The following is a 25,477-nucleotide window of genomic DNA, read 5'->3' on the forward strand; positions in this document are numbered from 1 at the left end:
TGTTTTTGCTCTTGGATACCTCGCCAAGCCCCTGAGAGTGAGAAAACTTTCTCTCTCTCTCTGTCGCCAGCTGACAGTCAGCTGATGTAGGCTGTGTGATTGACAGTTTAAAAAGTTTTTGCCCGGCTCCCCTCGTTATGCTAAGCAGACAAGCTGGGGCGCTAGCCCATTGGCCGACGCGCGTAGTCAACTTCCCATTTGAAATCTGACGTCGGGTCCTCTATAAAAGGAGCGATGCTTTTAAACAGAGAGTCGGCGATTCCCATTCTGCAGCTAAAATCGCAACTCGCGTTGGGGGCTTCGCCTGATTTTTTTAATCCCAACCTTCCCCCACCCTACCCCCTCCACCTCCAAAGCAGCAAACCATCGCAATATTGTTTTTTTAATCTCTCTCTCTCTCTCAGTGTCTTTACCTATCCATCTCACACCCCCCCCCCCGTCCCTTTTTGCTCAGAGCCTTACCTCCATCACATAGGCTGTCAGTGCAGCAACAACCACCTACAAAAAAAATTACTGAGCGACCACGATGAAGCAGAGTGAGTGAGAGGGAGAGAGAGAGAGAAAGAGAGAGAGGGGGAGAGAGAGAAAGACAGGAGCAACAATCAGACCGGCTGCGCAGAGTCCATGAAGCTCAGACTTATGAGAAAGGGGGAAAGATCGTTTTTCACCGATGGTTCTGCACTGTAGCAGATTGGAGCCGGAACAGTTCTAACCTCTTCATTTTGCAAAAAAAAAATCGCTAAAGTGTGGCAAAGTCTTCCTAAATCCTAATAGAGAGGGAGGGAGAGAGAGAGAGAGAGAGAGAAATCCAACCAACCACCAGCAAAAAAAAAATCAAAAAAGGAATCAAACTGGCTCTCTCCCCGTCTGCTCAGAATAGTCTGATTGCCGCAATCGCAGGGGTCTGTCCTGGCGTTTGGAGAAGTGGGCATCTTCATACCAACTGCAACAAAGCGATGGCATCCGAGTTGGCAATCAGCAACGCCGACCTACCCAACAGTCCCCTTGCGATGGAATATGTTAATGACTTCGATCTGATGAAATTCGAAGTCAAAAAGGAGCCGGTGGACTCGGAAGGCAATCCGGGCAGTCACTGCAACCGCATCGGGGGCTCGCTGTCTTCCACGCCAATGAGCACCCCGTGCAGTTCGGTGCCTCCGTCTCCCAGCTTCAGCGCCCCGAGCCCCGGAGAGCAGAAGGCGGCGCACCTGGAAGACTTTTACTGGATGACCAACTATCAGCAGCTGAACCCGGACGCCCTGAGCTTTACGCCGGAGGATGCGGTGGAGGCCCTTATCAGCAGCGCCCACCAGCAGATGCAAGCCGGCTTCGAGAGTTACCGAAGCCAGCAGCAGCAGCAGCAGCAACAACAACAACAGCAGCAGCAGCAACAGCAACAGTATGCCCCGGCGGCTGGAGCGGGCTTGGCCGGCGATGAGATGCCTCCAGCCGGCGCTGTGGTGGCCCATCACCACCAGCACCATCACCACCACCACCACCACCACCAGGGGCACCAGCACCCAGCGGCAGCGGCAGCAGGAGGAGTGGGCACCGCCGCTGCGGGCACCGGAGCCATGCACCCGCACCTGCGGGCCGGCGATGACCGCTTCTCGGATGACCAGCTGGTCACCATGTCGGTGAGGGAGCTGAACCGGCAGCTACGGGGCGTCAGCAAGGAGGAGGTGATCCGGCTGAAGCAGAAGCGGCGGACCCTGAAGAACCGCGGCTACGCTCAGTCCTGTCGCTTCAAGCGGGTGCAGCAGCGGCACATGCTGGAGAGCGAGAAGACGCAGCTCCAGCAGCAAGTCGAACACTTAAAACAGGAGATCAGCAGGCTGGTGCGGGAGAGGGACGCCTACAAGGAAAAGTACGAGAAACTGGTGACCAGCGGCTTCAGAGAAACCGGATCGTCCAGTGACAATCCTTCGTCTCCGGAATTCTTCATGTGAGTTTGTGGATTTGCTGTGCCTTCACCCTCAGACCACCCCATACCCCCTACCCCATTAAAAAAAACTTTTTTAAAAACTTTTTAAAACAAAACTGGCGTTTCTTCCTCCCCCACCCTGTCATCTCATGCATTATATGCTTGCTATATCATTTTTTGTGTGTTTTTTTAAAGTGAAAGGACTATTATTATCAACCCTGCATGCTGGACATGTATGGATTTAATTAGTTTGTTGAAAATGGATTTTTAAAAAAAAATTCACTTACGGCATGGCAAGAAATTATACTCGTGACTTTTACTTTTATTTTTTTGTTTGACTCGGATGCACAACTCCCCCCCCCCCAAAAAAAAAGAGGAAATGGCATCCTTCATCAACCCATCCCTGAAAAAAAAGTTTTGCATCCGCAAGGGGGGGGAGCTACTTTAACATTATTTCGGGCCTTTTCAAAAACATCAACTCTTTCATTTTGTGTGAACTCCTGCAAAAAAAAGACAGACTGGATTGCAGTATAACAAAGACTGGGACTGTGGCTAAGGAAATAAAAAACAATTACTGTGTAATGTTTGGGACATTCTATACATAAAGTGATGTGTTGATTCGCAAAACAGTATATAAGTTTATTAAACATTGGGCTAAACTCTTTCCAAGCGTTTTGGGTTAACTGTGCAAGTGAATAATTCAATGAGTTTTCAATGTGTGTGTTTTTGTGTGTGTGTGTTGGATGTAATCTAATTTAATTACACCTTTATAGTATATTTGTAGAAAAGGAAAGCTCTGTATCCCTACCAGCTGTAGCTGCAAAGTTAAGGCCTGTTGTTAAATTATAAAGAGGTAGGTCAATATAGTTTATCTATATAAAGTCGAATGCACTAAGGTAAGAAGTGTGTTTTAAAAATCAGTTTAATTGTTTTGGTGGACAATTGGACGGGAAATATCCAGGAATTAATTTACAGGAAGGTGCTGCAATTGTGTCCGACCGCAAATGGATGCTCTTTTTTTAATTACAAGAAGTTGAGATTTTTTGCAGTTGCGTTTGACAAGTTGGAAAGCGGAAGGTGAGCAATGAGTGGCCCTTCGCTTTTATTCAGACTGCATTTCCAAGCAAAGTCTTATTAAAGGGGAGGAGCCGGTCTTTAATCTCTGAGTGTGTGTGTGTGTGTGCATGTGTGAGGTGGTGGAAGATTACATTTTCACGGCGCTGTATAATTTCTTCCCCGGTGCGTGAAATACTGGGACTGAATTGAAATAAAATGGAACATGTTTTATATATGATATGCATTACAGTAAGCAAATGGAAATAAAATGCAAAGAATACATTTTTAGAACTTTAATGCGTTTTTTAAAACAATTATTCATGGAAAATTTGACCATTGCCTGCAGAGTGCAAAATGGACAGTAGTTTATTGATGTTTTACACAGTTTTTAGACTCAACATTTTAAATAGGCGACAGACCCCAATCAGTTTTTACAGATTAGTTTTAAGCAAGTGTTGGTGATATTTTGTTTAATATTTGTTAGAAATGTCATTTTCTAGGAAGTCTTCTGCCGTGTGTGTGTCAGTTCAAATTTGACAAATACAAGCCATAATAAATGTTGAAATCCGGCAGGAGTTTAATACTCTTTTTTAAAAACTTCAAGTTGTAAAAGCTCTCAAAAAATCGGGAATTCTTGGCCAGCCACATGTGATTTTAATTCACGTGTGTTGTCTTCCATTTCTCCGCCCTATTTCCTTTGACATATTTTATAAAAAGTTGTTGATTTTTTTAACACGGGTAATGGTGGGAGGGAGGGGGGCGTTGGAAACATATGCGCAATTGCTGGGTGCTGTAGATAGACTAAAACGTGTGAAGCACCTGACAATGGTATCTGCTGCTGTTATTCGGGACACTCTTATGTATTACAGGCTTCAAACCCATCTCGCTTTGTAATGTGTTCAGCAATCCGCCAGATCAAAGTTTCTCACTGACACTATCGGGTCTATTTTCGTCCAAAGTATTAATTTGAATGCTAGAATACTATTTACTCAAGAGTTGGACGTTTGGGCAAAACACAAGGTCTTAGTGACAAGTCTAGATTATTCAAAATAGCAACTCTCAGTTCTAATTTCACACAAAAAAATGGTGATCTAAAAAATACTGTTGATTAATTAACTGGGAAAATCTTTTTTTCTACTGTTGAAGAAATTGCTGTCAAACACGTGTGTGCATTTCCAGAGAAGAAATTCCTCATGATTACAGAGTCCAACCGGACTGTTCATTCTGAGCTGCGAACGGGGCACAATAGCATTCTAACAATTCTACGAAAGTCGTTTTCTTTCCCATCGCAAACATTCAAACATAAATAATCGGATCTGTTAGCAAGTGCAGTTTAATATGTCAAAGACAGAAATGAATCCAGGCTTCCTGGTGTGAGTTTTCAGGAAAAGGGTGATTGGCAAGAGCACACATAAAACTTATTTTTACATTAGTTCTTATCTCGATTATTGAATTTAGTTTGCACTATAAACCGTAAACAATAAAACATTTTAATATATGATCCTTAATGATCATCTGTCAGACCGCTGAGCACAACCAACCTTGATATGTCTAGCCACTCTCCACATTGAAAATGTACCAGCTCTAAGCGGCTGTCTTCACCCAATTATTTAACACAGACCCAGTCTTTTGGGGGCCGAATATTATAGTGATAATGGAGGAAAATATCATTTGAATATTCCCACAAATCATTGGTGCGATATATCTGTGAAACATTACAGCGAGGAGGTAATATATATAGTCAAAAAGAAAACGACATTCAGTTTTGTACAGTTAAGACCATGTTGATGCGATCTCCCTTTACATAACAGGCCGCTATCGATCGTTCGGAAGGTCACAAATTGCAAACACAATCGCTTCAGGTTAAAGGGTGGTAAAGGTTAAATCGAGACAAATATATCAATCAGGCCGTCCAATTCGAAATGAAAAGCAGTTTAACTCATTGGGGTCCGCTGCACCAACCTTACAACAGAAAATCCCTGGGTCTAGAGTAGAAAAGGTACTCGAATGAATGTGATACTGGCTTGCTCAGTTTTGACGATTCATTTTGTAAATCGTCGACAGTGTGTTGTGATAGCTCGAGTTTTGAGTGATGCCCAACTTCAAAGCGTTCGCTGGCGTGTGTTTTTACAACTCGGCCCAGTTTGACCCGTTCATAAATGTGTGTTTTGTGTTTGTTTGTCACCAGGATTCGGGGGCCTGTCACGATTTGAATCATGAAAGCTTATTGATGTGAAACAATACGTAACCCTTGATCAGATGTGTCGTGTGATGTCTGGCTCTAGCATCCACGATAGGAAATGATGTTTTTGTATGACTGTCAGAAGACCTGTCTTCAGCAAAAAGGGAGCAGACAGTGTGCATTAGTTACAAAGAAGTCTTCCACATGGGGCTATCACAGAGACAGGGGCTGGCCAGGGCTCGGGAGTTGTCGGTGGGGAAACTAACACACAGTGGTTCCTGAAACCCTCCTTGTCAGGAATGGGTGCTTTTGTTATGTCACCCACAATTTCTTGCAACGGGTGCCATTCATGGATTCTTTTGAAATCCCCCACTGTTATCTGTTGCAATGAATAACCCCCAACTCTGTTGCTCTCTATTTTGAATCTCGTGTTAGACCCGCTGCGTTTCTATGGCGGGACACGAGCAACTTGCAAAGACATACTTCTTCATAGGTACAGCGGCCCATCACTGTTCTGGCGCTCTTCAAGAGCAGATACTTGACCGAGTTTCCCTGTAGGCATTCCAGCCCCCTGCAAATGACAAACCTCGAGAGAGGGGAATTTTTAAAAAAAACTGCATCAGAAAATAAGACTGGCGCAGCCTCTGGAGATTATTTCAGTCCCACGTGTTCGGCTTGGTGGTATTTGAGTGTGCGGATTAATCGAGGTGAATCAGGGGCATTGTTCAATTGTTCGTTACACGGGATTGTCGAGTTCTAGTTTTGCTTTGCCAATGCAGTGACTCTGTCCGTTCAGTGGAGCTTTGATTTCCATCAGGGATAAAGCGGGGGGGGGGGGGAGGGTAGTAAAACGGCTGGGCTTTTGGTTAGAAGTGAAGGAGGCGTGATGTGACTGAAATCTGAGAGCTCCCAGCTTAAGGCTGTTAAAGTGCAGCGAGCAATGAAACTGCGTGGAGAAGCACAAGTGTCACAAAGAGAGAGCCTTCACAGTTCAACCTTTTCGGTTATTCCTCTCGTAAACGCACACGCACTTTCTTACTTTCTCTCACATACACAGTCCTCCTGCCAGCCTCTCTCTCTTTCGCTCTCACACGCACACCTACTTTCTCTCAGACCAGCTTTGCTTTTTCACATGCTTCTGCCTCAATTGGTGCACCTCTTCATCCGGAGTTTTGGCCTACACGCTGTCCCACACATTTATTCACACCTCTCTCTGGGTCAGTCGCACATGCTTGTATCCTATCGCATGTACTGTACATAGGGTAGGTATGTGCAACTCATGTATGGGCAATATCAGAGTTTTCTTCCCAGTAACGCTGTGTGTTACCCCCAAAGATTGCAGCAGTTCAAGATGGCAGTTTCTTCTCAAGGGCACTGCAGGATGGCCAATAAATGCCAGTGACGCCCACATCCTGTGAAAATATAAATTACAAGTACATAGATGGAATTCGGTTAAACAGAGCCCACGGTGTAGTTTATTTTTCTTGTCCTTTTTGTAAATACTCCCGACTTGACATGCTTCTGCTGGTTCTTAGAAAGCGACATCCAATTAGACAACCACCGCCCTTTCCCTAATAGCCATGTCATTCTTTCTTCCTCTTCGACCCAAATACCCATGTCCCGTTTAAAGGTCAGTATTGACTGCGTTACCACCTCCCTTTCAGGTAGTGCATTCCAAGGCGTGACATCCCGCTGCGTTAAAGAAAAGATAATCTCGTTTCCTCCTGTACGGCGCACAGTAAATGAAAGTGTGTAATCCTGTTTCTTATGTTCACTTCATTTTAATATTTTCATGACAACTGACCTGACTTACAAAGAAAAATGTATTTTTTTGTCTCTCTCTTTCACGAACCCACTTGCTAACCGCTCCATGTTCCTCGTTACCCTCTCTTTGTTGTAAAGAATGATTTTGAGGACAGCACATTCTGGGTTATCAGAAGCTTCCTGTTGAAGGCTTGGAGAGGGATGGGGAGTGGGTAGTGGGAGGTTATGGCATAGTATCTAACTTGGTCTGAAACAACCGCCTTAAAACAGTGCAAGAAAGAGGGGGAAAAGTACAAAGGCACTTCTGAGTGAATGTGCAACTGCTTTGAAATTCTGCAGTAAACATGTGAGAAATAAGTTGAAGATTTCTAGTGAAGTAGATCACAAGTGTGTATTTAAATTGTACCTACGTACATGTATTCACATTGGCTGCAGAGACATCAGTATTAGGTTGACCACGTTTCTTCCCAATGTTTTGTTTGTGTATGTATATTACAATGTTTTTGAATGTCACCTTTTTTTTCCGGAATACCTGCAATTGACAAGTGTCCGAAAACGCACCCCAAAATAGCCCATGTTTTACAAAGGGCTATTACATTAAAACTACAACTGGTCGTTAAATATGGAACAGTTAATGTTGGACCTCGAACTTGGTCCTGGAATTTTCTTTAACCGTTTGCAGCCACACGAACAGAGAGAGTTTGGGCTAAACACCTGGCTGCAATTGTGCGAATGAACAGGCTGTCTAAAGCATTACTAATGGCAGAGAATGAGCAATTCTTCTAATAGCTCAATCTGTAAGATTTCACCCCAATTGTAGTAGATGCAATCACTAGCTGTACTGTGTGTGAAGGTAGAGTTGTTCGTGGGGCAAAACTTAACACACAAATGCTACCTCAAAAGAAGAAAAAAAAACCTCTGAACTCGGCAATTGCAAAAGAAATTCCTTCTAAAAAGCAGCATAAATGAATTATTCTGTCACAGTGCGGAGGGACCGTAAACAGCAGCCCGGGAGATTAGTCCTTTCCCTATTTTCCATCTCCGCTTCACCTCTCACTTACTCCTTTCCAATGCTGCCTAACTGCCTTGTGCTGAGGAGGCTTTTGTCAAGACGAAGGGGATTGAATGATCCTGTTTCTGCAAGGGAGTAGAAGTAATTTGCTTAAAACGTACTGTGGGGTTGCACACGCCGGATATTCAATGTGATGCTGCAGCTCGCTAACATACCTTACCACGGACTGTTGAAACATCAACTGTTTCTTTTCCCTCTCTCTTTTTAAAATCGACTTTCCAGCCCAACGACTTGTACAACCGGGACTATTGAAAGGTCTCTGTCTGTGTGCTTGTGTGTGTGTGTGTGGGCGGTGGGGTGCAATGCGATATTTTCTTGATTCTATTATGAACATGAGGGAACTTAATTGAATACATGCATACACAGAACATCTGAACTGACTGGCAACTTGACCCCTTTGGTGGATGTGAATGGGGAATGCCATTCAGGAATCGTGTCGGGTTTATTGGGGATGTAGCATTGTCGGCATAATTGAGGTTACAGATCACGAAACAAGATTAGATTCCCTACAGTGTGGAAACAGGCCCTTCGGCCCAACCAGTCCACACCGACCCTCCGAAGAGTAACCCACCCAGATCCATTTCCCTCTGACTAATGCAGCTAACACTGTGGGCAATTTAGCATGGCCAATTCACCTGGCCTGCACATCTTTGGACTGTGGGAGGAAAACGGAGCACCCGGAGGAAACCCACGCAGACACGGGGAGAATGTGTAAGCTCCACACAGTCAGTCACCCAAGGCTGGAATTGAACCTGGGACCCTGTGCTAACCACTGAGCCACCGTACCACCCAAACTTGTGAATGTCCCAAGGCCTCACCTTTCACTGTCTTTTCAGAAAGCTATGTTTGAAGTTTTTTTTTCGAAAAGTAAGACGTCATGGAAATCTGTTGCACCTATAGCCCAATGTACCTGGTGGTGTACGATTGGACCAAACCTCGGCACATCTCTCACTCCTCCCCCCAGTCGCTATGCGTCACGGAATTCGATGTACCGTTCAAGTTGGTGTACAGCATAAAGCAGCTGATTGGGGTCTTGTTTTGCACTAACTTGGGAATAAGGTAATCCAAAGCACTTGCAGGTATACCCTCGCCAAAACCAATAACTCTCTTTATTACTTCCAGGCTCCAATTCGACATACACATATAAAAACAAAAGAAAGCAAAACATTTAAAACACAATGGACGAAGGTGTACCTTTGGCTAAATTCTACTGGGAATGGGCACTCTCCACATTCCAAGGCGTTCAATCTGGAGCCAATTATTGCAAAGGTTATTTTTCTTCGGAGGGGGGGTGGTTAGGGGGAAATTCTTGGTACTTTTTTTGGCTTTCTGCACTTGCACGTTTCTGAACATGCACTGCCTCAGGCCGGTCACACTTCCTGCCACCCAGAATATCAATCTGTTTCAGTTCTGCCTTTTGTGCTTCGAAGACGGTGCTCATGGCCGGCTATAGAATCTGCCTCCAATTTGAAAGCACTCAATGTACAATTATTCAATGAAAACCCAAGATTGCGAGCCACTAAGTGGAGAGGGTGTTTACAAGCCAAAGGTTCACAGTGCAGACTCGGTGCAGAATGAACTTTCCTTATTGCTGAGTGAAACCATTCAAGGTTAACGTGGGGTAACCTAACTTTCTGGTGTGCATCAGCCCGGGTGAAGCATACGGTCATCATTAATTGATGTTTTTACATCCATTGATTGTGTTCGGTTGTGTTACATAACATTCAGTCACATCTCGTAGGAACCGCTTCACCCAGAAGGAAACCTTTTTAAAAAAAGTTTCATTCGATCAATCAGTGAGCACTTTGACTAAATAATGTAAATGATATGAAAATGCAGCAGGCTGGAAAGGTAGAAGGCTCAATGTTGTGCCCGGCATATTTGTATTGATCAAATAGACACTTTTAGTGTGGAAATTCTCCCAAAGTGATCACCAGCTTGAAACGCATTTCACTTCTGGGTCCACCTGCAGGAAAATGGACTGCAGAGATTCAAGAAGGCAACTCATCACCACCTTCTCAAGGGCAATAAATGTTGGCCCAGCCAGCGAAACCCACACTCAATGAGTGAAGTCGGGTAGGGGGAGAGCTTTGGGACATCCTGAGTGTATGAAAGGCTCTATATAAATTCAGATCTATTTCGGGTCCCACATGTCCATCGCCCAAAACGAAGTCTCGCCCTCGATAGGTACCATAACTCTAGTTACTGTGAATGACATCTATCCAAAATCAATACACGAAAGATTTATTCTTCCAACAAAAAAAATAGTAGGAGGAGGAGAACAAATTATGTGTTCTGAAATGACAATGAGCAGCAGAGCATTCTGCCCGTCAAGGAGTGGGGTGTATGGGATGCAGTTTCGCTTTTTACCTGGTTCACGTCCGGTCGAAGTGCTAGTGAAACGTATCACCAGTCACCTTACCATTAAAGGATAACGTTCTTGTCGGGCCCCTGTTTCGCTGAACATTCAACTGATGAATGGTAACAGATTGCCGACAATTCAACAAAATTAAAGAAGCTGGACATAAGGGTCAGCTCGTTGATCCAATTAATTTCTTAAAATATGCATATTTTAAACAGAGTCCATTTCCTCCTGGCGTGTGGAGTTGGACCTGTATTCGTTTCTTTAAGCTGTTTTCATTGGTTGGCCTTGCTTTAACTTCACTGTTAGCCTCACAAGTTAAGGCCCAGCGGATCATATCGTGATCCTAACAACATTTGGGGTCGTTTTGTGAATGAAGTCCCGCATTTGGCCATTCTTCACAATGACAAAGGAGTCCATCTTTCTAGAGCACAAAAAATAAAAAAACTCAAGGGGTGCAAGTTCAGGTGTCAATAGTTGTTTGAATGAACGAGAGGATGGTGAACAAATAGATACTGTAGCTTTCGATTGATAAAGTCAAACCAATGTCCTTTACTGACTTCGAAGTAAGAATGTAAGAACGAATGAAAACGAAGGAGGAAACATTTGGTCGTACCCTGTTTTTTTCTCTCTCTCTAGGTTTTGAACGTGTTTGAGACTAATTCGAGCATTATTTGGCCTCTTTTCAAAATTACTCAGTCTATTGAAGATAAATCCTCACATCTTTACACGAGCTCCTGCCTCTAACCGGGGGTTCTTACACTCTCCTGTTCACGGTTGGTCAAACCTTGGTCTCTCTAGGAAGCAAACCGGTCCAGAGAGAAACAGGACAACCAGCACCGACTACAAATCCAAAACCTCCAAAAGCAGTTCTCCTTCCGGACCCCAGGGTCCACACTCGCAGCCGTGCGCTGTCACCGTCAGCCCTGCTACAGCTCAGGGCCACACTCTCCCAAACCCAAACCTGCAAAGGACCTCTGCTCACCAACACCACCGCCTCTCCCCGCCTCCTCCCCCCCCCCCCCCCCCCCGGCCCAGAAAATCTGCCCAAGTGGTGTCCAAATGCATGTGAACATGATTCATATTGGGTTTTTTTTTAAAGTTGGGTCTGGAATTTCTGAAAGAATATGGAAACAGGCACTGACAGTTTTAAGGGCAATTACTTAGCACCAGGTCCGTTGTGATATTGGTGCAGGAAGCTTGTGGCTGTCTGCTGCCACAGCAAACCTACCCCTCAAAGCTGTGAATGCACCATATTACCTACCTTTAACCTCGCTGCAGTTTGCTTATTCAATAATGCAGAAATAACTCGATGACTACCTGAACTGCAACACGGGCCAGCAATACAACACATTAGGAACTAACGAGTAATTTACGATTCGTACACACACCATCCCAACTTGGGAACTTGTCTTTGTTAGTGGGTCAATTTAAAACTCATGGACTTCCACCATTTAACGTGCCTACACCAGGGTAGCTTGCAATAATCGACTCCCAAACATCTTCCATGAGGATGGAAAACAACCACTGGCATTGAATACTAAAAATGTGTTCGAAAAGGTGAATATAATTAGTGAGAATCCCACACTTACTGGACATCAGAATGAGTTTGACATATTCTAATCTGGACAGTCGGAGGCCGAGGGGTGACCTTATAGAGGTTTATAAAATCAATTGGGGCATGGATAGGGTGAATAGTCAAGGTCTTTTTCCCCAGGTTAGGGGAGTCGAACTCGAGGGCATGGGTTTAAGGCGAGAGGGGAAAGATATAAAGAGAACCTAAGGAGCAATGTTTTCACACAGAGGGTGGTGCGTGTGTAGAATGAGCTGTCAGAGGAAGTTCCTCAATCCTGATGAAGTGCTTTAGCCCGAAACGTCGATTTTCTGCTCCTCGGATGCTGCCTGACCGGCTGTGCTTTTCCAGCACCACACTCTCTGCCAGCGGGAGTGCTGGAGGCTGGTACAATTACAGCATTTTAAAGTTAAAAAATCACACAACACCAGGTTATAGTCCTGGTGCTGTGTGATTTTTAATTTTGTCCACCCCAGTCCAACACCGGCACCTCCACATCACGGTTAACGTTTAAACGGAATCTGGATGGGTATATGAATAGGAAGGGTTTCCAGGGATGTGGGTCAATATCTGGCAAATGGGGTTAGATTAATTTAGGATACCTGGTCGGCATGGACGAGTTGGACTGAAGGGTATGTTTCCGTGCTGTACATCTCTATTACTCTAATCTAAGATACCTACACTTGAACTCTGCAATCTCGGATCCTTTCGTCTGCTTTTATTGATTTATCTTTTCTTTCCTTGCATTCTCACTCGCTTTTGCTTACTTCTCACTTCCCATCCCCGCCCCTCCATCTTTCATATGCACAATTTCCAGGCAATTGTAAGTAAACAGTGGGGAAGCATGCACCTCTAACAACATACACCGGGAGTTGATATTCGAGTTAGTCTATAGCATTCCATTGGAGAAAGAAGGAAAAAAATTACTTTCCATTGAAGATTTGGATGAATCTGGTCGCGACGTGTTCGAAGTTTAATTTTGAGAAATGTTGGGTGCCCTCCCCCCTCGGGGAGAGAGGGGGGAGGACGGCATCACAGTAGAAACCAACAGTAGACCGCTGTGTTTCTGTGTGTGTGTGTGTGTGCCCTGCGACAGAGTACGTGTCAAATCCCCATTTAGAACATTTGATTGGAAAGCAACAAAGCCAGAGAGAGAGAAAAAAAAAACACGCTCACTAACCGCCAAGGCATTCAATGAAGGACAACACACAATAACAAAAAAAAATCAACGCGTTCGTTCTCGCACAAAGGGGATTGTTCTGCGGCGTGAACAGAACAATGCGCCCGAGCTACATGCTTTCAAATGTCACCCCACCCACAGCGGCGGCCGCAACAGGCTACACACAGCGTGGGCTTGGAGCGTTTGAGATCAGAAACTGGGAGAAGGGAGGGGGTGCCGGGTCGGTCAACAAATCCGAGAACTGTCGCATCACTCCGGTTTACCAGAACAAACGGGGGTGACAGGTGTTACCAGAGTGGAAACACTTTTACACCCTCACTGCAACTTCAGTCAGATTGAAACTTGCGGATAAATCAGCGGGACATTTGTACGTCCCGCAAGGTGAAGGTGGTAGGGGTGAGGGGGAAGGGGTGGGGGTGCCGCGGGTTCTGGGTCAGGGTGTGTGTGTGTGTGTGTTTGGGGGGGGGGGGGGGTTGCTGGGCTGAACGACCTTTGAGATTTTCTCACTTCGATTAAAAACAATTGATCAGATTGTGAGCTGTATTCCAAGTAAAGAGGACCACGGGTTGTAATCCAAGTAATAAAAGAACCAAAAGTCCACACTTGTATGACAAAAGATGGGGTTTTTTTTGTTGTTGTTGGTTAGGGCCCCTTACCTGAAGAAGAGATAACTGACATTCATATAGCGCCTATCACGACCTTCTGGAAGCCCCCACACGTTTGCGTTAAGGATTTCCTTTCAGTATTCCAGTCCGGAGTCGTCATACCAGGAGTAGGCTGGGAAGTAAATGAAACTCTAGGACTTAGAAGAGAGTTTTCACCCCTATCACACTCCCCCCCCCCCCCCCCCCCCCACACACACTCCCCCAAAACCTCCGCCACCCCGCGCCATTTACGTTGATATTAACCAGCTCATTTGTCATCACATGGTATCCCGCCAGCTGGCATTGATGAAAGGGATAGAGAGAGAAAGAAGGGTGGAAGTTGGAGCGAACGCTGTAAATCTGAAACAAACAGAAACGACCCCCAGAGAGTGCTGGAGGAAGGCAGCAGCGGGCTGAGGCAGCGCTGGCAGGGACAGCAGCAGAGGTTAACCAGGAATCTTCAGGATGTCCCACACGCTACCTTGTCTCCAAACCAATGGCAGCTGCGCCTTATGTTGCAGGGCACAGAACCAGGGAAATTTGGAAGTCTGCCGCTGGATTGTAGACAGGATGCACATCAGGAGGGACCTACCTATTCTCTGAGGAACGAAATGCTTCTCCAGGAATGCTGGCGAAAGTAAATTCATTGAGAGCTTTCAAAATGCGCATGTATGTCAGTAGGTCTAATCAGATTATTGAATCGTGTTAATGGCGCACGTCTGGTGTAGATGGGACTTGATGCTGGGCCTCCCAGCTCAAAGGGAGGGACACTATCATTACACCACAAGAACGCTAATGCACCTCCGATATATAGACATCTAAAACCCAATCTGTTGCGAGATGGAGTAGGTAGGACCCGAACCTAGGCCTCCTATCTTCGAGGTAAGGACACTACCACGACGCCATGACAGTTAGGGACAGGAATTCATTCTCAGAAAGGGAAACTTTTTTGCGGGGTTACGGGGGTGGGCACCAAACGGATTGCTCCAGCGAAGGGCTGTCACGGGCACAATGGGCCGAATAGTCTCCTGCTGGAGAAATGCGACCCTCTGCTGTTTATGCGAAATCTGAAGTCAGAATGAGAGAAGGTGCGCCCCTCGCTCGCCCCTCACGGCTGGACGACGTGAAGTGAAGGCTAACCTTTTGCGGGAATGATCTAATGCAGTCAATGCTTGACCAGGATGAGCGGGAAGTACAAACAGAAGCAACCACTGGCCCTCACTACAAGAATGAAGCAGCATCTTATAATTAGACACTACAACCGGTACACGTGACTGGTCAGACAGAGCAATAAGTGTGGCATCTGGAAATCACGATAAAATACCGCACCCAAAAAGTTACTAAAGCAACCAATGGAACAGCGTTTGAAGAAACGGACAGGTTAACCCAAAACAATTACATTGACGGAACAAAAATAGAATTTGCTGAAGAATCTCAGCACATCTGGCACCATCTATGGAGGGAAAAAAAAAGCAGAGTTAAGTTTCAAATCCAGTTCTGAAGAAGGCTCACTGGACTCGAAACGTTAATTCTGTTTTTCTCTCTCTCCATGTATGTTGCCTGACCTGCTGCGTTCCTCCAGCAGTTTCTGTTTTTGTTTTCAGATTTCCAGCATCGCTGTTCTTTGTTTTATTTCAATGATATTTAGGGATTGTATGTGTGCGAGAAAAAGAGAGGTAGATAGATAGATAGATAATAAATCACATACAAACAGGTGATTCCAAAAGCAGCTAAGGTCGATTCGCTAGCATTTTCAATCCAGTTGTGTGGATGGTTCGCGTCGGAGACACGAGGAGGTACATTTAAGATGGAGTGTGGATAAATAGAATTATAAACCTGCAAAACAGACCTGTTTGACATTCTATGTCGCATTCTGTAACCTTCTCATAGGTCAGGGCATGTTAACATTGACTGTGACAATAGAGCAGCGCCATTAGGATACACTTCATCAGTCACTGGAATGCATCAGTAACTCTAATGCAAATATTCAGAACCTTCATGGTAGCTTCAAAACAACAATAAAAAAGATTTTGTACTTATTTATTTTAAAAGATGAAAGTTCGATCGGGTTATTTGTTAGCTTAAAACTTACGAAAAATTAAGGAATAGGGATACATTTGGAGGGAGCGGTGTGAGATTGGTTGCGAATGTGTGTGCATGTGTATGTATAGATTTGTCGGTGTCTTTTTGGTGTCTGTCAGTTTGTATTTGCGTGTGCGTGTATTTTTGTGTGTCTATGTTGTGTCCGTTTGTCTTTTTGCGCTTGCATATCTGTCCGTCTATGCATATGTTTTTGGGCATTTCTGTGTCCGGGTTTGGTTGTGTGTCTGTCTTTTTGTGTGTGTTCTTGCGCATGTGTTTTTATGTGTTTGTGTTCTTGCGTGTCTGTGTATATGTTCATCTGTGTGCGTTCTTGTGTGACCTTTTGTGTGTTCGTTTCTGTTTGTGTGTTCGTGTCGGCTTGTGTGTATTTGTTTGTATCTGTGTTTCTGTCTATATTTGTGCGCGTGTTATGTGTCAATGGCCGAAAGACAGTGTTAGATTGCAATTTATTCCAAGTAATTTATTGGCTTATATATAATATATGTGACTGTATGTGTGCGTCTCTGTGTATGTATCTGTGATATGTCTGTGTGTATGCATTTGTGTATATGTCTGACTATCTGTATCTGTGTTTCTGTGTATGTGGTGTGTGTGATGTGTGTCGGTGTATGTATTTGTGTATATGTCTGACTGTATCTGTGTGTCTGTGTGTGTAATTGTGTGTTTATGAACAAGCTTCCTCGAAGTTATGTCAGCACTGCAACATTCAGGATGATCGATCGTAAAACAGGTGAGACGATGGTCGACAGGTTTGGAGAGAACACTTAGTAAAACGGCTTGAAGGAAAAGCTGCGTTTGAATGCGTTAAGCTAAATAGATCCGAAAATGGTGTACCTGTCTTTCATTCCCTCTATAAAACTGGCAATATCCCTGAGTGGTTTTTACTTTCACATAGGCACCAAACGTGCAGGTGCGTTTTGATGATCAAACATGGTTGTTGTTTTTTGTAAAAATCAGTGGGAACATTCCTTGTCGGTTTGTCAGGTGGATGCACTCGATAAAAGAACACAAGACAGCTTTTGGCATCATTGCTCGAGTGTTCCTCATTGAGTGCGGAAAGTCCCGTTAAATGCGCAAAGTTGGCTGTGAACACAGTAACACCTCTCTCCATGAGGATGTAACAACGAAAATTGTATCATTTCCAATGTATCCCTGAGCAGGGCGAGGGAGGTGGGGACGGAACCGAGCATTCGTGACAAAGGAAATGGTATTACTCAGAACTGTGGAGAGGATGAAACTTATCTCTGATTTCTAAAGTTAGAAAGGTTGGAATTAAAGAAGGTTCTTCAGAGCTATGTATGTGGGAGTGTGGCCGATTATTGTGCACTGAACGGCTCTTTATTGTGACTGGCATGAAATGAGTCAAAATGCTGTTTCTTGTTTCTTTCGACCGATTTATCTCCTTTCACCTCCCCCGCTCAAATCAGCCCGGAAAACTCAGGATAGTTTGGAGGATTTTTAAACCATGAAAGCAGCAATGAATTAATTCACTTCAACTTTCAACTTCACAGAAGGAAAACTGATTTGTGTGTGATGTGTGTGTATTTCTGTGTGTCTGACTATGTGTGTCAGTGTTTCTGTGCATACATGTGTGGTGTGTGTGTGCCTGTATCTGTCTGTGTGTGTTTGTGCATGTATCTGTGTGTGTGTTTCTGTGTATGTATTTGTGATGTGTGTCTGTGTGTATGTACTTGTGTATATGTCTGACTGTATCTATATCTGTGGTTCTGTGTATGTATGTGTGATGCATGTGTCTGCGTGTATGCCTGACTGTATGAATCTGTGTTTCAGTGTGTGTGTGTGTGATGTGTGTGTCTGTGCGCGGTGTGTATGTCTGTGTATGTCTGACTGTATGAGTGTCTGTGTTTCTGTGTGTGTGTGATGTGTGTGTCTGTGAGCAGTGTGTATGTCTGTGTGTATGTCTGACTGTATGAGTGTCTGTGTTTCAGTGTGTGTGTGTGTGATTTGTGTGTCTGTGCGCGGTGTGTATGTCTGTGTATGTCTGACTGTATGAATGTCTGTGTTTCTGTGTGTGTGTGTGTGATGTATCTGTGTGTGTATTTATGTTTCTGTAGGGGGACAAAGAGTTTCATTGACACTGAAATGCAGCCTTTGTAAGATGGGCAACGCAGCAGCAGACAGGCGCACAGCAAGATCCCAAAGCACAAAGCAAATATCTCGATGTAATGATAATCTATGGAAGGGGGTAGGTGGGACAAATGCCACTCTGATGGAATGGTTTGCCCCCAGTACCTCACCGGCATGGATCCTGTTTTCCGATTTCTGGATTGGAATGTGAACCCATAACCTTCTGAGTGGCAGGTACCAATTGAGTCAGGGCTGGCACTTCGGTCCGAGCTCGCACTGCAACTCACTCAATTTCCCTTCCCACCTCCACCACTAGTATCCCCAATCAGTCTAAACTCACTATCCCCGGCCTCCCACCTCCACGCCTCTATGAGGATCACTCATACTCCCCAGAAGTCATTATATTGGTTTCTAAATAAACACACAAGGCGATTATTGTGAGCCGACCCCAATCGTGGATAATATTAGATACACCAAATAAATTACCCATTTAACCCTGTCATGGCTGATGATTACGGGAGATCATGATGCAGTACAATAAAAGGATTACCTCGCATTAAGCAACTCTACCTGGGAAACAAACCAAAAAAAAAGTAACATACAACTGACCTTTCCAAATATGTAGTACAAGCAAAGATGTAAGATTCGTGAATGGAACATTCCTTGAAAGACACAGTAATTTTTTGGGGAGGAAAACCAGAAATTGACAGAAAAAATCAGCAGGTCTGGTAGCATCTGTGGAGAGAAATCAGAGTGAGAACAAATTACTGTAGATGCTGGAATCTGAACTGGAAACAAAAAAAAATGCTGGAAATCGCAGTGGGTCAGGCAGCAGCCGCAGTGAGGGAGCAAGCTAACATTAGGTGACTCTTCATCGAGAAGTCAGTATTAACGTTTCGGGTACAGTGACCCTTCTTCAGAACTGAGCATTTTTCAGCAATATTTTTGGGACTTTTTGTTAAAGAAAAGCAATAATCAGGATAAATACTTGTGAAAGCAACATCAATGCGGTTACATCGATCATTTGTAATATGCCCTCAATGCGATATTAACCTACCGTGAACAGTGGATCAAATTAATCAACAAAGACAAAATTCTTAATAAAAACCGAAAGAACTGTGTATGCAGTAAATCAGAACAAAAACGCGAGTTGCTGGAAAAGCTCAGCAGGTCTGGCAACATCTGTAAAGAGAAATCAGAGTTAACTTTTCGGGTCCTCAGAGGAAGGGTCACCGGACCCAAAACGTTAACTCTGATTTCTCAAGAACGAAGTTTTTAATCGGATCTAAACTTAGCCGTCCGCGGCCAATGGGGACGAGTTCCATCTTCCCAATGTTATCGAGTGTAATAAACCTCGGAACTGACCTGGTACAGTGTCTCATTTGGGAGAGTGGGTATTACTGACAAGTACTCTTCCATTCTTGTATGTGCACTCTATAATCAGACTTGATATCATTTCAATAATTTCTTCAATCAGAATTTATGGCGAAATTATTTGAAGCCCACCACAGGTCGTCACCATCTGAAAGACAACAAACATTTTATTTTATTTTCCGCTAAGAGTTCCCATTCAGATATGAGCCTCTGTCTCTCCCCTTTCCAAAAGTTGGAAGAGCGGTGCGATTCTGTGAGAATGATGTCTGGACTGACCGGTGTGTCTAACGGGAGCAGCGGGGAGGGCAATGTCGATTGAGACAGTCTGAGGAGACCGAGGGGTCAGGTCAAGTGTTTAGTTTGCCGGTTGCGGGAAGGTTTTGAGCATTTTCTGCCTTTTACTGGAAGGGGTTGAGACTAAGTGCGCATTTAAAGTTTTGTCCGTGCATACTCGATGGGCCGAAATGCCTCTTCTGTAATGTATGATTCATGGGATGGAATTAATTGAAGTTAACACTTTTCCAACGTAGTAGCTGTTTTGCTCAGGTGAGGTTTGGAGTTATTCGCACTGCAGAATTTGCTTTCTGTTACTGGTCAGACCCCCACGGTTAAAAGTCAGACTTAACCTGGCGAAACTGAAGGCAGGAGATGCTGTCAATAGAACACTGAGTACGAGACGCAATGTCGTGTACCCCTAGCCCTTTTGTTTTGAAAAAAAGACTTGCCATTAGCTTGGTAATCGATCTCAGGCTGAGATTGTCTACTGCACATTGAGCTGTGATTCACAGCGACGCTGTCGTTCATTTTTAGTGCAGACATCACTAGCTTCGCTTGACTGTCAGAATGCTGTTCCTCTATCATACCAAGACCGTGTAGTGTAAATACATCGCGTCACTTTAAGTCGAGGTCTTTTGTGGGATCGCCAAAGGGGCAGTTTTATCAAAGTCCCATGGCACTGAGTATGCATTCTGTCGGAACTGCGGAGAGAGGAAAGGAAGTGAAAGTTACAAGTCCGATATGACTCTTCGTCAGAATTACCCTTTTGGCTAACACGACACTGAATCCAAAATACAATGTTCAGTACAAGAATACCCAAAATGCTGGAGAAGCTCAGCAGGACTTGCAGCATCTGTGGGAGAGAGAGAGAGACAAGAGTCAATGTTTCGAGTCCAGTATGACACTTCTTCAGAGGCATACTCCTGGGATATTGTCAGACCTGCTGAGTTTCTTCAGCACTTTCGGTGTATTTTTATAATTTAAATCTCCAGCATCCACATTCAGTTTTTGTTGCTTCCCTTATAACCAGAAGGACAACTGCAAGATGTGCAATGAGGACCTTTATTCTGATCATATTTAATATCAGGTTATATCTCTATGGAAGCGAATTTCACTGAAAATGAAAAATGAAATCGAGTGTGTCTGTCGAGTGCCTTTCCGTTTCAGGAATGCGATTAATAAGACAGTTCTCGACTTGTAAACATTACATCAGATAGTCAGATCCTGCTCTGAATGCAGTTTTTGAAAGATTCATAATTGAGTTCTGAGCAATTAATCTATTTTACTCAACCTGCTCAGACAGGTCATTACACATTTCTGGAGACGGTGGGTCCTGAACTCGGGCTTCCTGGCTCAGAGGTAGGAACACTGCCACTGCACCAGGGGAGCCTAAACTGAGCCCAAAATTAAACTCTTCCTGACGATTGGTTTTAGGATATAACCCTGGCCTCACAATGTCTTACCAGACCAATAAAAGTGGTGCAATCCTGTAGATGGGGTCTGCAGAGGACCAACACCTCTGGTAACAGCGACCATTTCTTGATTTAGAGTTTTGAAGGGTCAAACGTCTTGCTCTATTAACTCGCAAGGTGTTCAATTGTTACCACAGTTTACATCAGAACGTATGCACCGGCCATCATTTAGAATCATAGAATCAAACAGTACAGAAGAGGCCCTTCGGCCCATGGAGTCAGCACCCCCACAACTATCCGATTTCAAACTTCAAAGACGTTTTATCTCAAGGTGAGATGTCCATATTTCCCAAAATGAATTAGTGTCCGATAATATTCGCAGTCAGTAAGAACACCAATTACAGCAATTAGACCTATGAATAGTCATCAGTACTAGAGTCCATGTATGAATATATTAACATTGATTTAACAGGTAATCCCTTAATCCATATTGTAACTCCTGCATTTAATTGATCTTTCGTACCAACTGGTTTAACTCCCACCCACCCCCACCCCTTTGTTGAATATTTGAAAACCAGTTTTCTAGGTCTCTCTCTCTCTCTCTACCCTCATCTGTTTCGGTGTTAGTAAACTGGCAACTGAGTTCCTTTGTTTAGCGCCGAGCACAATGGTTGCTAGACGGACTGGACCATTGATTTAGTGTCCGCCTTCAATCCAGTCTGCAGTCCGGTTGGCGAGACAGCGCACGGTCATCTCCAATACTGCCTTATCATTGTTGTGGGCTCCGTTGAGAGCAACAATTAATCCTAACCTCTTTCAAACGCGTTCAGCCCTGCACATGACTTGCAATCAAGAATTTAGAACTAGTTGTGGAATGATAGCCATTGGGGAGCAGACAGGTAGACCACAGACTGGGAGATGCCTGCACATGTTCCAATTAACACCTTTGTCCATGAAAGTAATCGGCACGTTAGTAAGCTTCTTGACACGAGTTGAACCATCCTATAACTGGACAGATGTGGGACAGGGTTTCTCCAGTAGGATTTGGAATCAAATCCGAAGATGTTAGAAAACGCTCAGGGCGTCTGGGCAGCGATTGTAGAGAGGGGGGCAGGGTTAAACGCTTCAGACTGAACACCGTATATTAAAAGCGGAGAATGGGCTTGCTTTTAAGCAAGTGGGGGAGGAGGATGGCAGACCCAAGACCCCACCAAGACCCCAACCACCACCACTTCTGCAACTGCTACAGGGGATATTCACCGATATCAGCAAACATTGGAAACAATGATTGAGTAAGAACCGGGACAGTGGACCTCAGAAAGGCAGTGGCAAAAACAGATAACTCAGCACCACTCGGAAAAAATCGATATTCTGACTTTCCAAAATATCTGAGAGGTTAGCTGTAATGAGTAAGAGCCATGTTTTAATCATCGATTTCACAAATACTTGCCAGTCCATTCCAAACCTGAGTTGAGTCTTTAGCCCCATATTTCGCCCGTCACAAAAACAACTATCACAACCACCTCCCTTACATTCTGCCTGGATTCCAACATGTCTTGTACTGAAATCCCAGACTGAACGCTTCTCTTCCCCTCTTCACCCCCCCCCCCCCATAGATTTTAACACATTAAAACTCTGATGCCCCCAGAGTCCCTTAATAGAGGAGGCCACTCGGCCCAGAGCGTTGCAGAGTCCATCAAACCCTGCATCAAATTCAGCCAGGCTGCTTGGACAGCATCTTCAAAACCCAGAGAAGGTCAAGGGCAGCTCCACCCCCTCCAAGTTCCCCTCCAAGCCATTCAATGGTTCTGACTTGGAAATATATCGCCTTTCCTTCACTGTCCTGGACTTCCATCCCTAAAGGTCTTAGAGGTCCACCTACAGCACCTGGTCTGTAGCGGTTCAGGAATAAGCACGCCACCAGCACTGAAAGGATGTCCACATCCCTCAAATGAGTAAAATGAGCAACTGGTCCTGATTGGCCATCTCCTGGTCCTCTGGTGCCTTCGATTTTAGACTCTCTTGTGCTTAAAAACTCGGTAAACCTTTTAACAAAACGTGTGACTCCCCCGTTGTTAGGGCTCCCAGCTGAACTCCCTGTTGTTCTGTTTCCCTCCTCTTGCCCTGCTATTAGCACTCGTGTGCTAACATCTGCAACACCTTTCCCAACCTTCTCGTGTCACTCCCCACCTTAAGTTCTTTTTCTCTTCTTGACAAAGCTTTTGACCTCCTCCCTAAAATCTCTTTTTTTGTTTCCTTCAATGGGGCATCTCCCCCTAACGCGGGAACAGAGTGGCGCAGCGGGAGCGTGCTGGGCTCATAACTCAGAGATCGTTGATGGATTGAAACCATCCACTAATATTACTTAATGGCTCCTCGAGCAGTTTTCCTTTGTAAAGGTTCTGCATCTTGCCTTTGCATTAGGGTGGCACGGTGGTTAGCACTGCTCCTCACAGCACCAGGGTCCCAACTTCGGGCGACTGTCTGTGTGGAGTTTGCACATTCTCCCCGTGTCTGCGTGGGTTTCCTCCGGGTGCTGTAGTTTCCCTCCCACAGTCCAAAGATGTGCAGTCCAGGTGAATTGGCCATGTTAAATTGCCCATAGTGTTAGGTGCATTAGTCAGAGGGAGATGGGTCTGGGTGGGTTGCTCTTCGGAGGGTCGGTGTGGATTTGTTGGGCTTGTAGACTGTTTCCACACTGGAGGGAATCTAATCTAACCTCCTGCGGTCTCTCCGGGACTTGTCCCCCTGTAAAGACTAAATAGATACAAGCTGTTAGTGCTCCGGGGACAAATCCCATGATGGGATGCTGCATTCAAGCCTACAAGGGCGTTAGAGGAAGAGTTACTCAGACAGACACTGAATGAGAAATGAAGGAACACGCTTTCGATATTGTCTGGACCTCATGGTGTGAAATGAATGCGATAACATTACCGTAAAAGGGAAACCTAAAGCCAGTCTGGAAGAAAGAAACATGTGAGAGACTTTGCGCTTACAGTCTGATATCTAACGGATCTATGTGGGCCGATTCATCACATGAGGTCATCACTGAAGGTTATACTCCTAAAACACTGATTGAATTCTTGCTGGTAATTTAAGATGCGCGTGTTTAATGCGAATTGCTCCAGCTACGAACATCAAGGCTGCACCAGCAACTCGGACGGAAGTTCACTGGAGAGTTGGGCAAAAACTATTCGTCCCAAAAGCATCCATTTTGGCTTCAAGTTGGGCATTCTGCAGCCTGCAGATGAAGTCATAGCTAAAAATAATTCTGCTCCCGATGCTTCCCCACCCCACCCCAATCTCCATAGGTTGGAGTTCCACAAGGACAATGATAATAATTCAGCGCATAAATGGTGCAACGTCCAAACTAAATCCTCCATTTTCACCTCCCACAATATCCAGACCCGAAGGTGAACCATCAACTCTATACAGGACTCTGACCTTAGTATCGTTGTAATATTTACCTGCTCTCCCAAAGAGGCGCTCATGGACAGGGGCATCACCTTCTCATGAACTGGGTTTTGTCATTCCGAGGTGAGGGCCGTTGGAGACGGTCACAGAAACGAACACGAAGAGAAATTGCTGGGGGAAGTCTGCAGGTCTGTGGAGAGAGAAAACAGATCGAATGTTCCGGTGACCCTTCTTCAGGATACAATACACCGGGCGCCCTGTTCCGGAGCTGCCGATGTGCTCTCTGCACTCCCACCTGACTGATGCAAAGGGCGACACCTGAACAATAGAAGAATCTCCTGAAGGTAATTGAGGGTAATTCTGGTCTCCAGTTGATATGAAACCTACATTTCCCACAACTCCCAACCTCCTGGCCAAGTTAGTTAGTGGGTTGGTATGCAGCTCTGGAATGGGGGTGGGGAGGGGGAGGTGGGATTACTAACAAAGATCCCGAATATTTCCCGAGCAGGACAGAATGCTGGAGAAATGCGTAGAAGCAGAATTTCTTGCTTCCTGGGTGATATATATTGGTAAATGGATGATACATTCAAGTGATCTATTCCGAACTGGTTCAATACCCACATGTTTATAGGTGTATTAAGTGGAATCCAACGGACCCCCTATTCGCATGGTAATTGTTTAAAGTCATCACCCGGAAGATAATAGTGGATCGATGGTTACACAGAAAGGCAGGAGAATGGGGTTGTGAAACATAACAGTCATGATCCAGACTCGATGGGCCAAATGACTTAGTTCTGCTCCTCTATCTTATGGTCTTACGGATTAGACTTCAGTCATAATTTTAGACTTTGCTGTTAAGGTTATTACGGATTTGTAAGTAATTTGCGGTTTTATTTGTGATTATCGGTTATCCAGTTTTACCAATCCTGAGAGGCAATGTCATTGCGTACTTCAGAAGTAACAATTTGAATATGAATTGGTTTCTTTGGCCCTATTGTCCCTCCCTCTGACACGAAGCAGCACAGGCATCGCTCACCCCGGGCAGTGCTTAGA

General features: G+C 44.8%; 1 protein-coding gene across 4 annotated transcripts in view; it reads left to right on the plus strand.

The window, feature by feature from the left end:
• The first annotated feature begins 276 nt into the window (after positions 1-276).
• mafa (MAF bZIP transcription factor a) overlaps positions 277-25,477 on the plus strand; it is a 360,209-nt gene continuing 335,008 nt past the window's right edge. For 3 of the 4 annotated variants that reach the window (XR_015759913.1, XR_006314073.2, XM_043706572.2), the window contains exon 1: positions 280-1,945. Coding sequence is in view for 2 of the 4 variants with exons in the window: in XM_043706572.2 (XP_043562507.2) it covers positions 957-1,945 (989 nt within the window). In the remaining 2 variants the exon portion in view is untranslated. Of the gene's footprint in view, positions 1,946-25,477 lie in introns of all 4 variants that reach the window. The other variant, XM_043706570.2, reaches the window with a different exon arrangement.

The sequence above is a fragment of the Chiloscyllium plagiosum genome, unplaced genomic scaffold (genome assembly GCF_037043375.1).
Source record: "Chiloscyllium plagiosum isolate Xiang-an unplaced genomic scaffold, Cpla_swu_hap1 HiC_scaffold_17, whole genome shotgun sequence".
Taxonomy (NCBI): Eukaryota; Metazoa; Chordata; class Chondrichthyes; order Orectolobiformes; family Hemiscylliidae; genus Chiloscyllium; species Chiloscyllium plagiosum.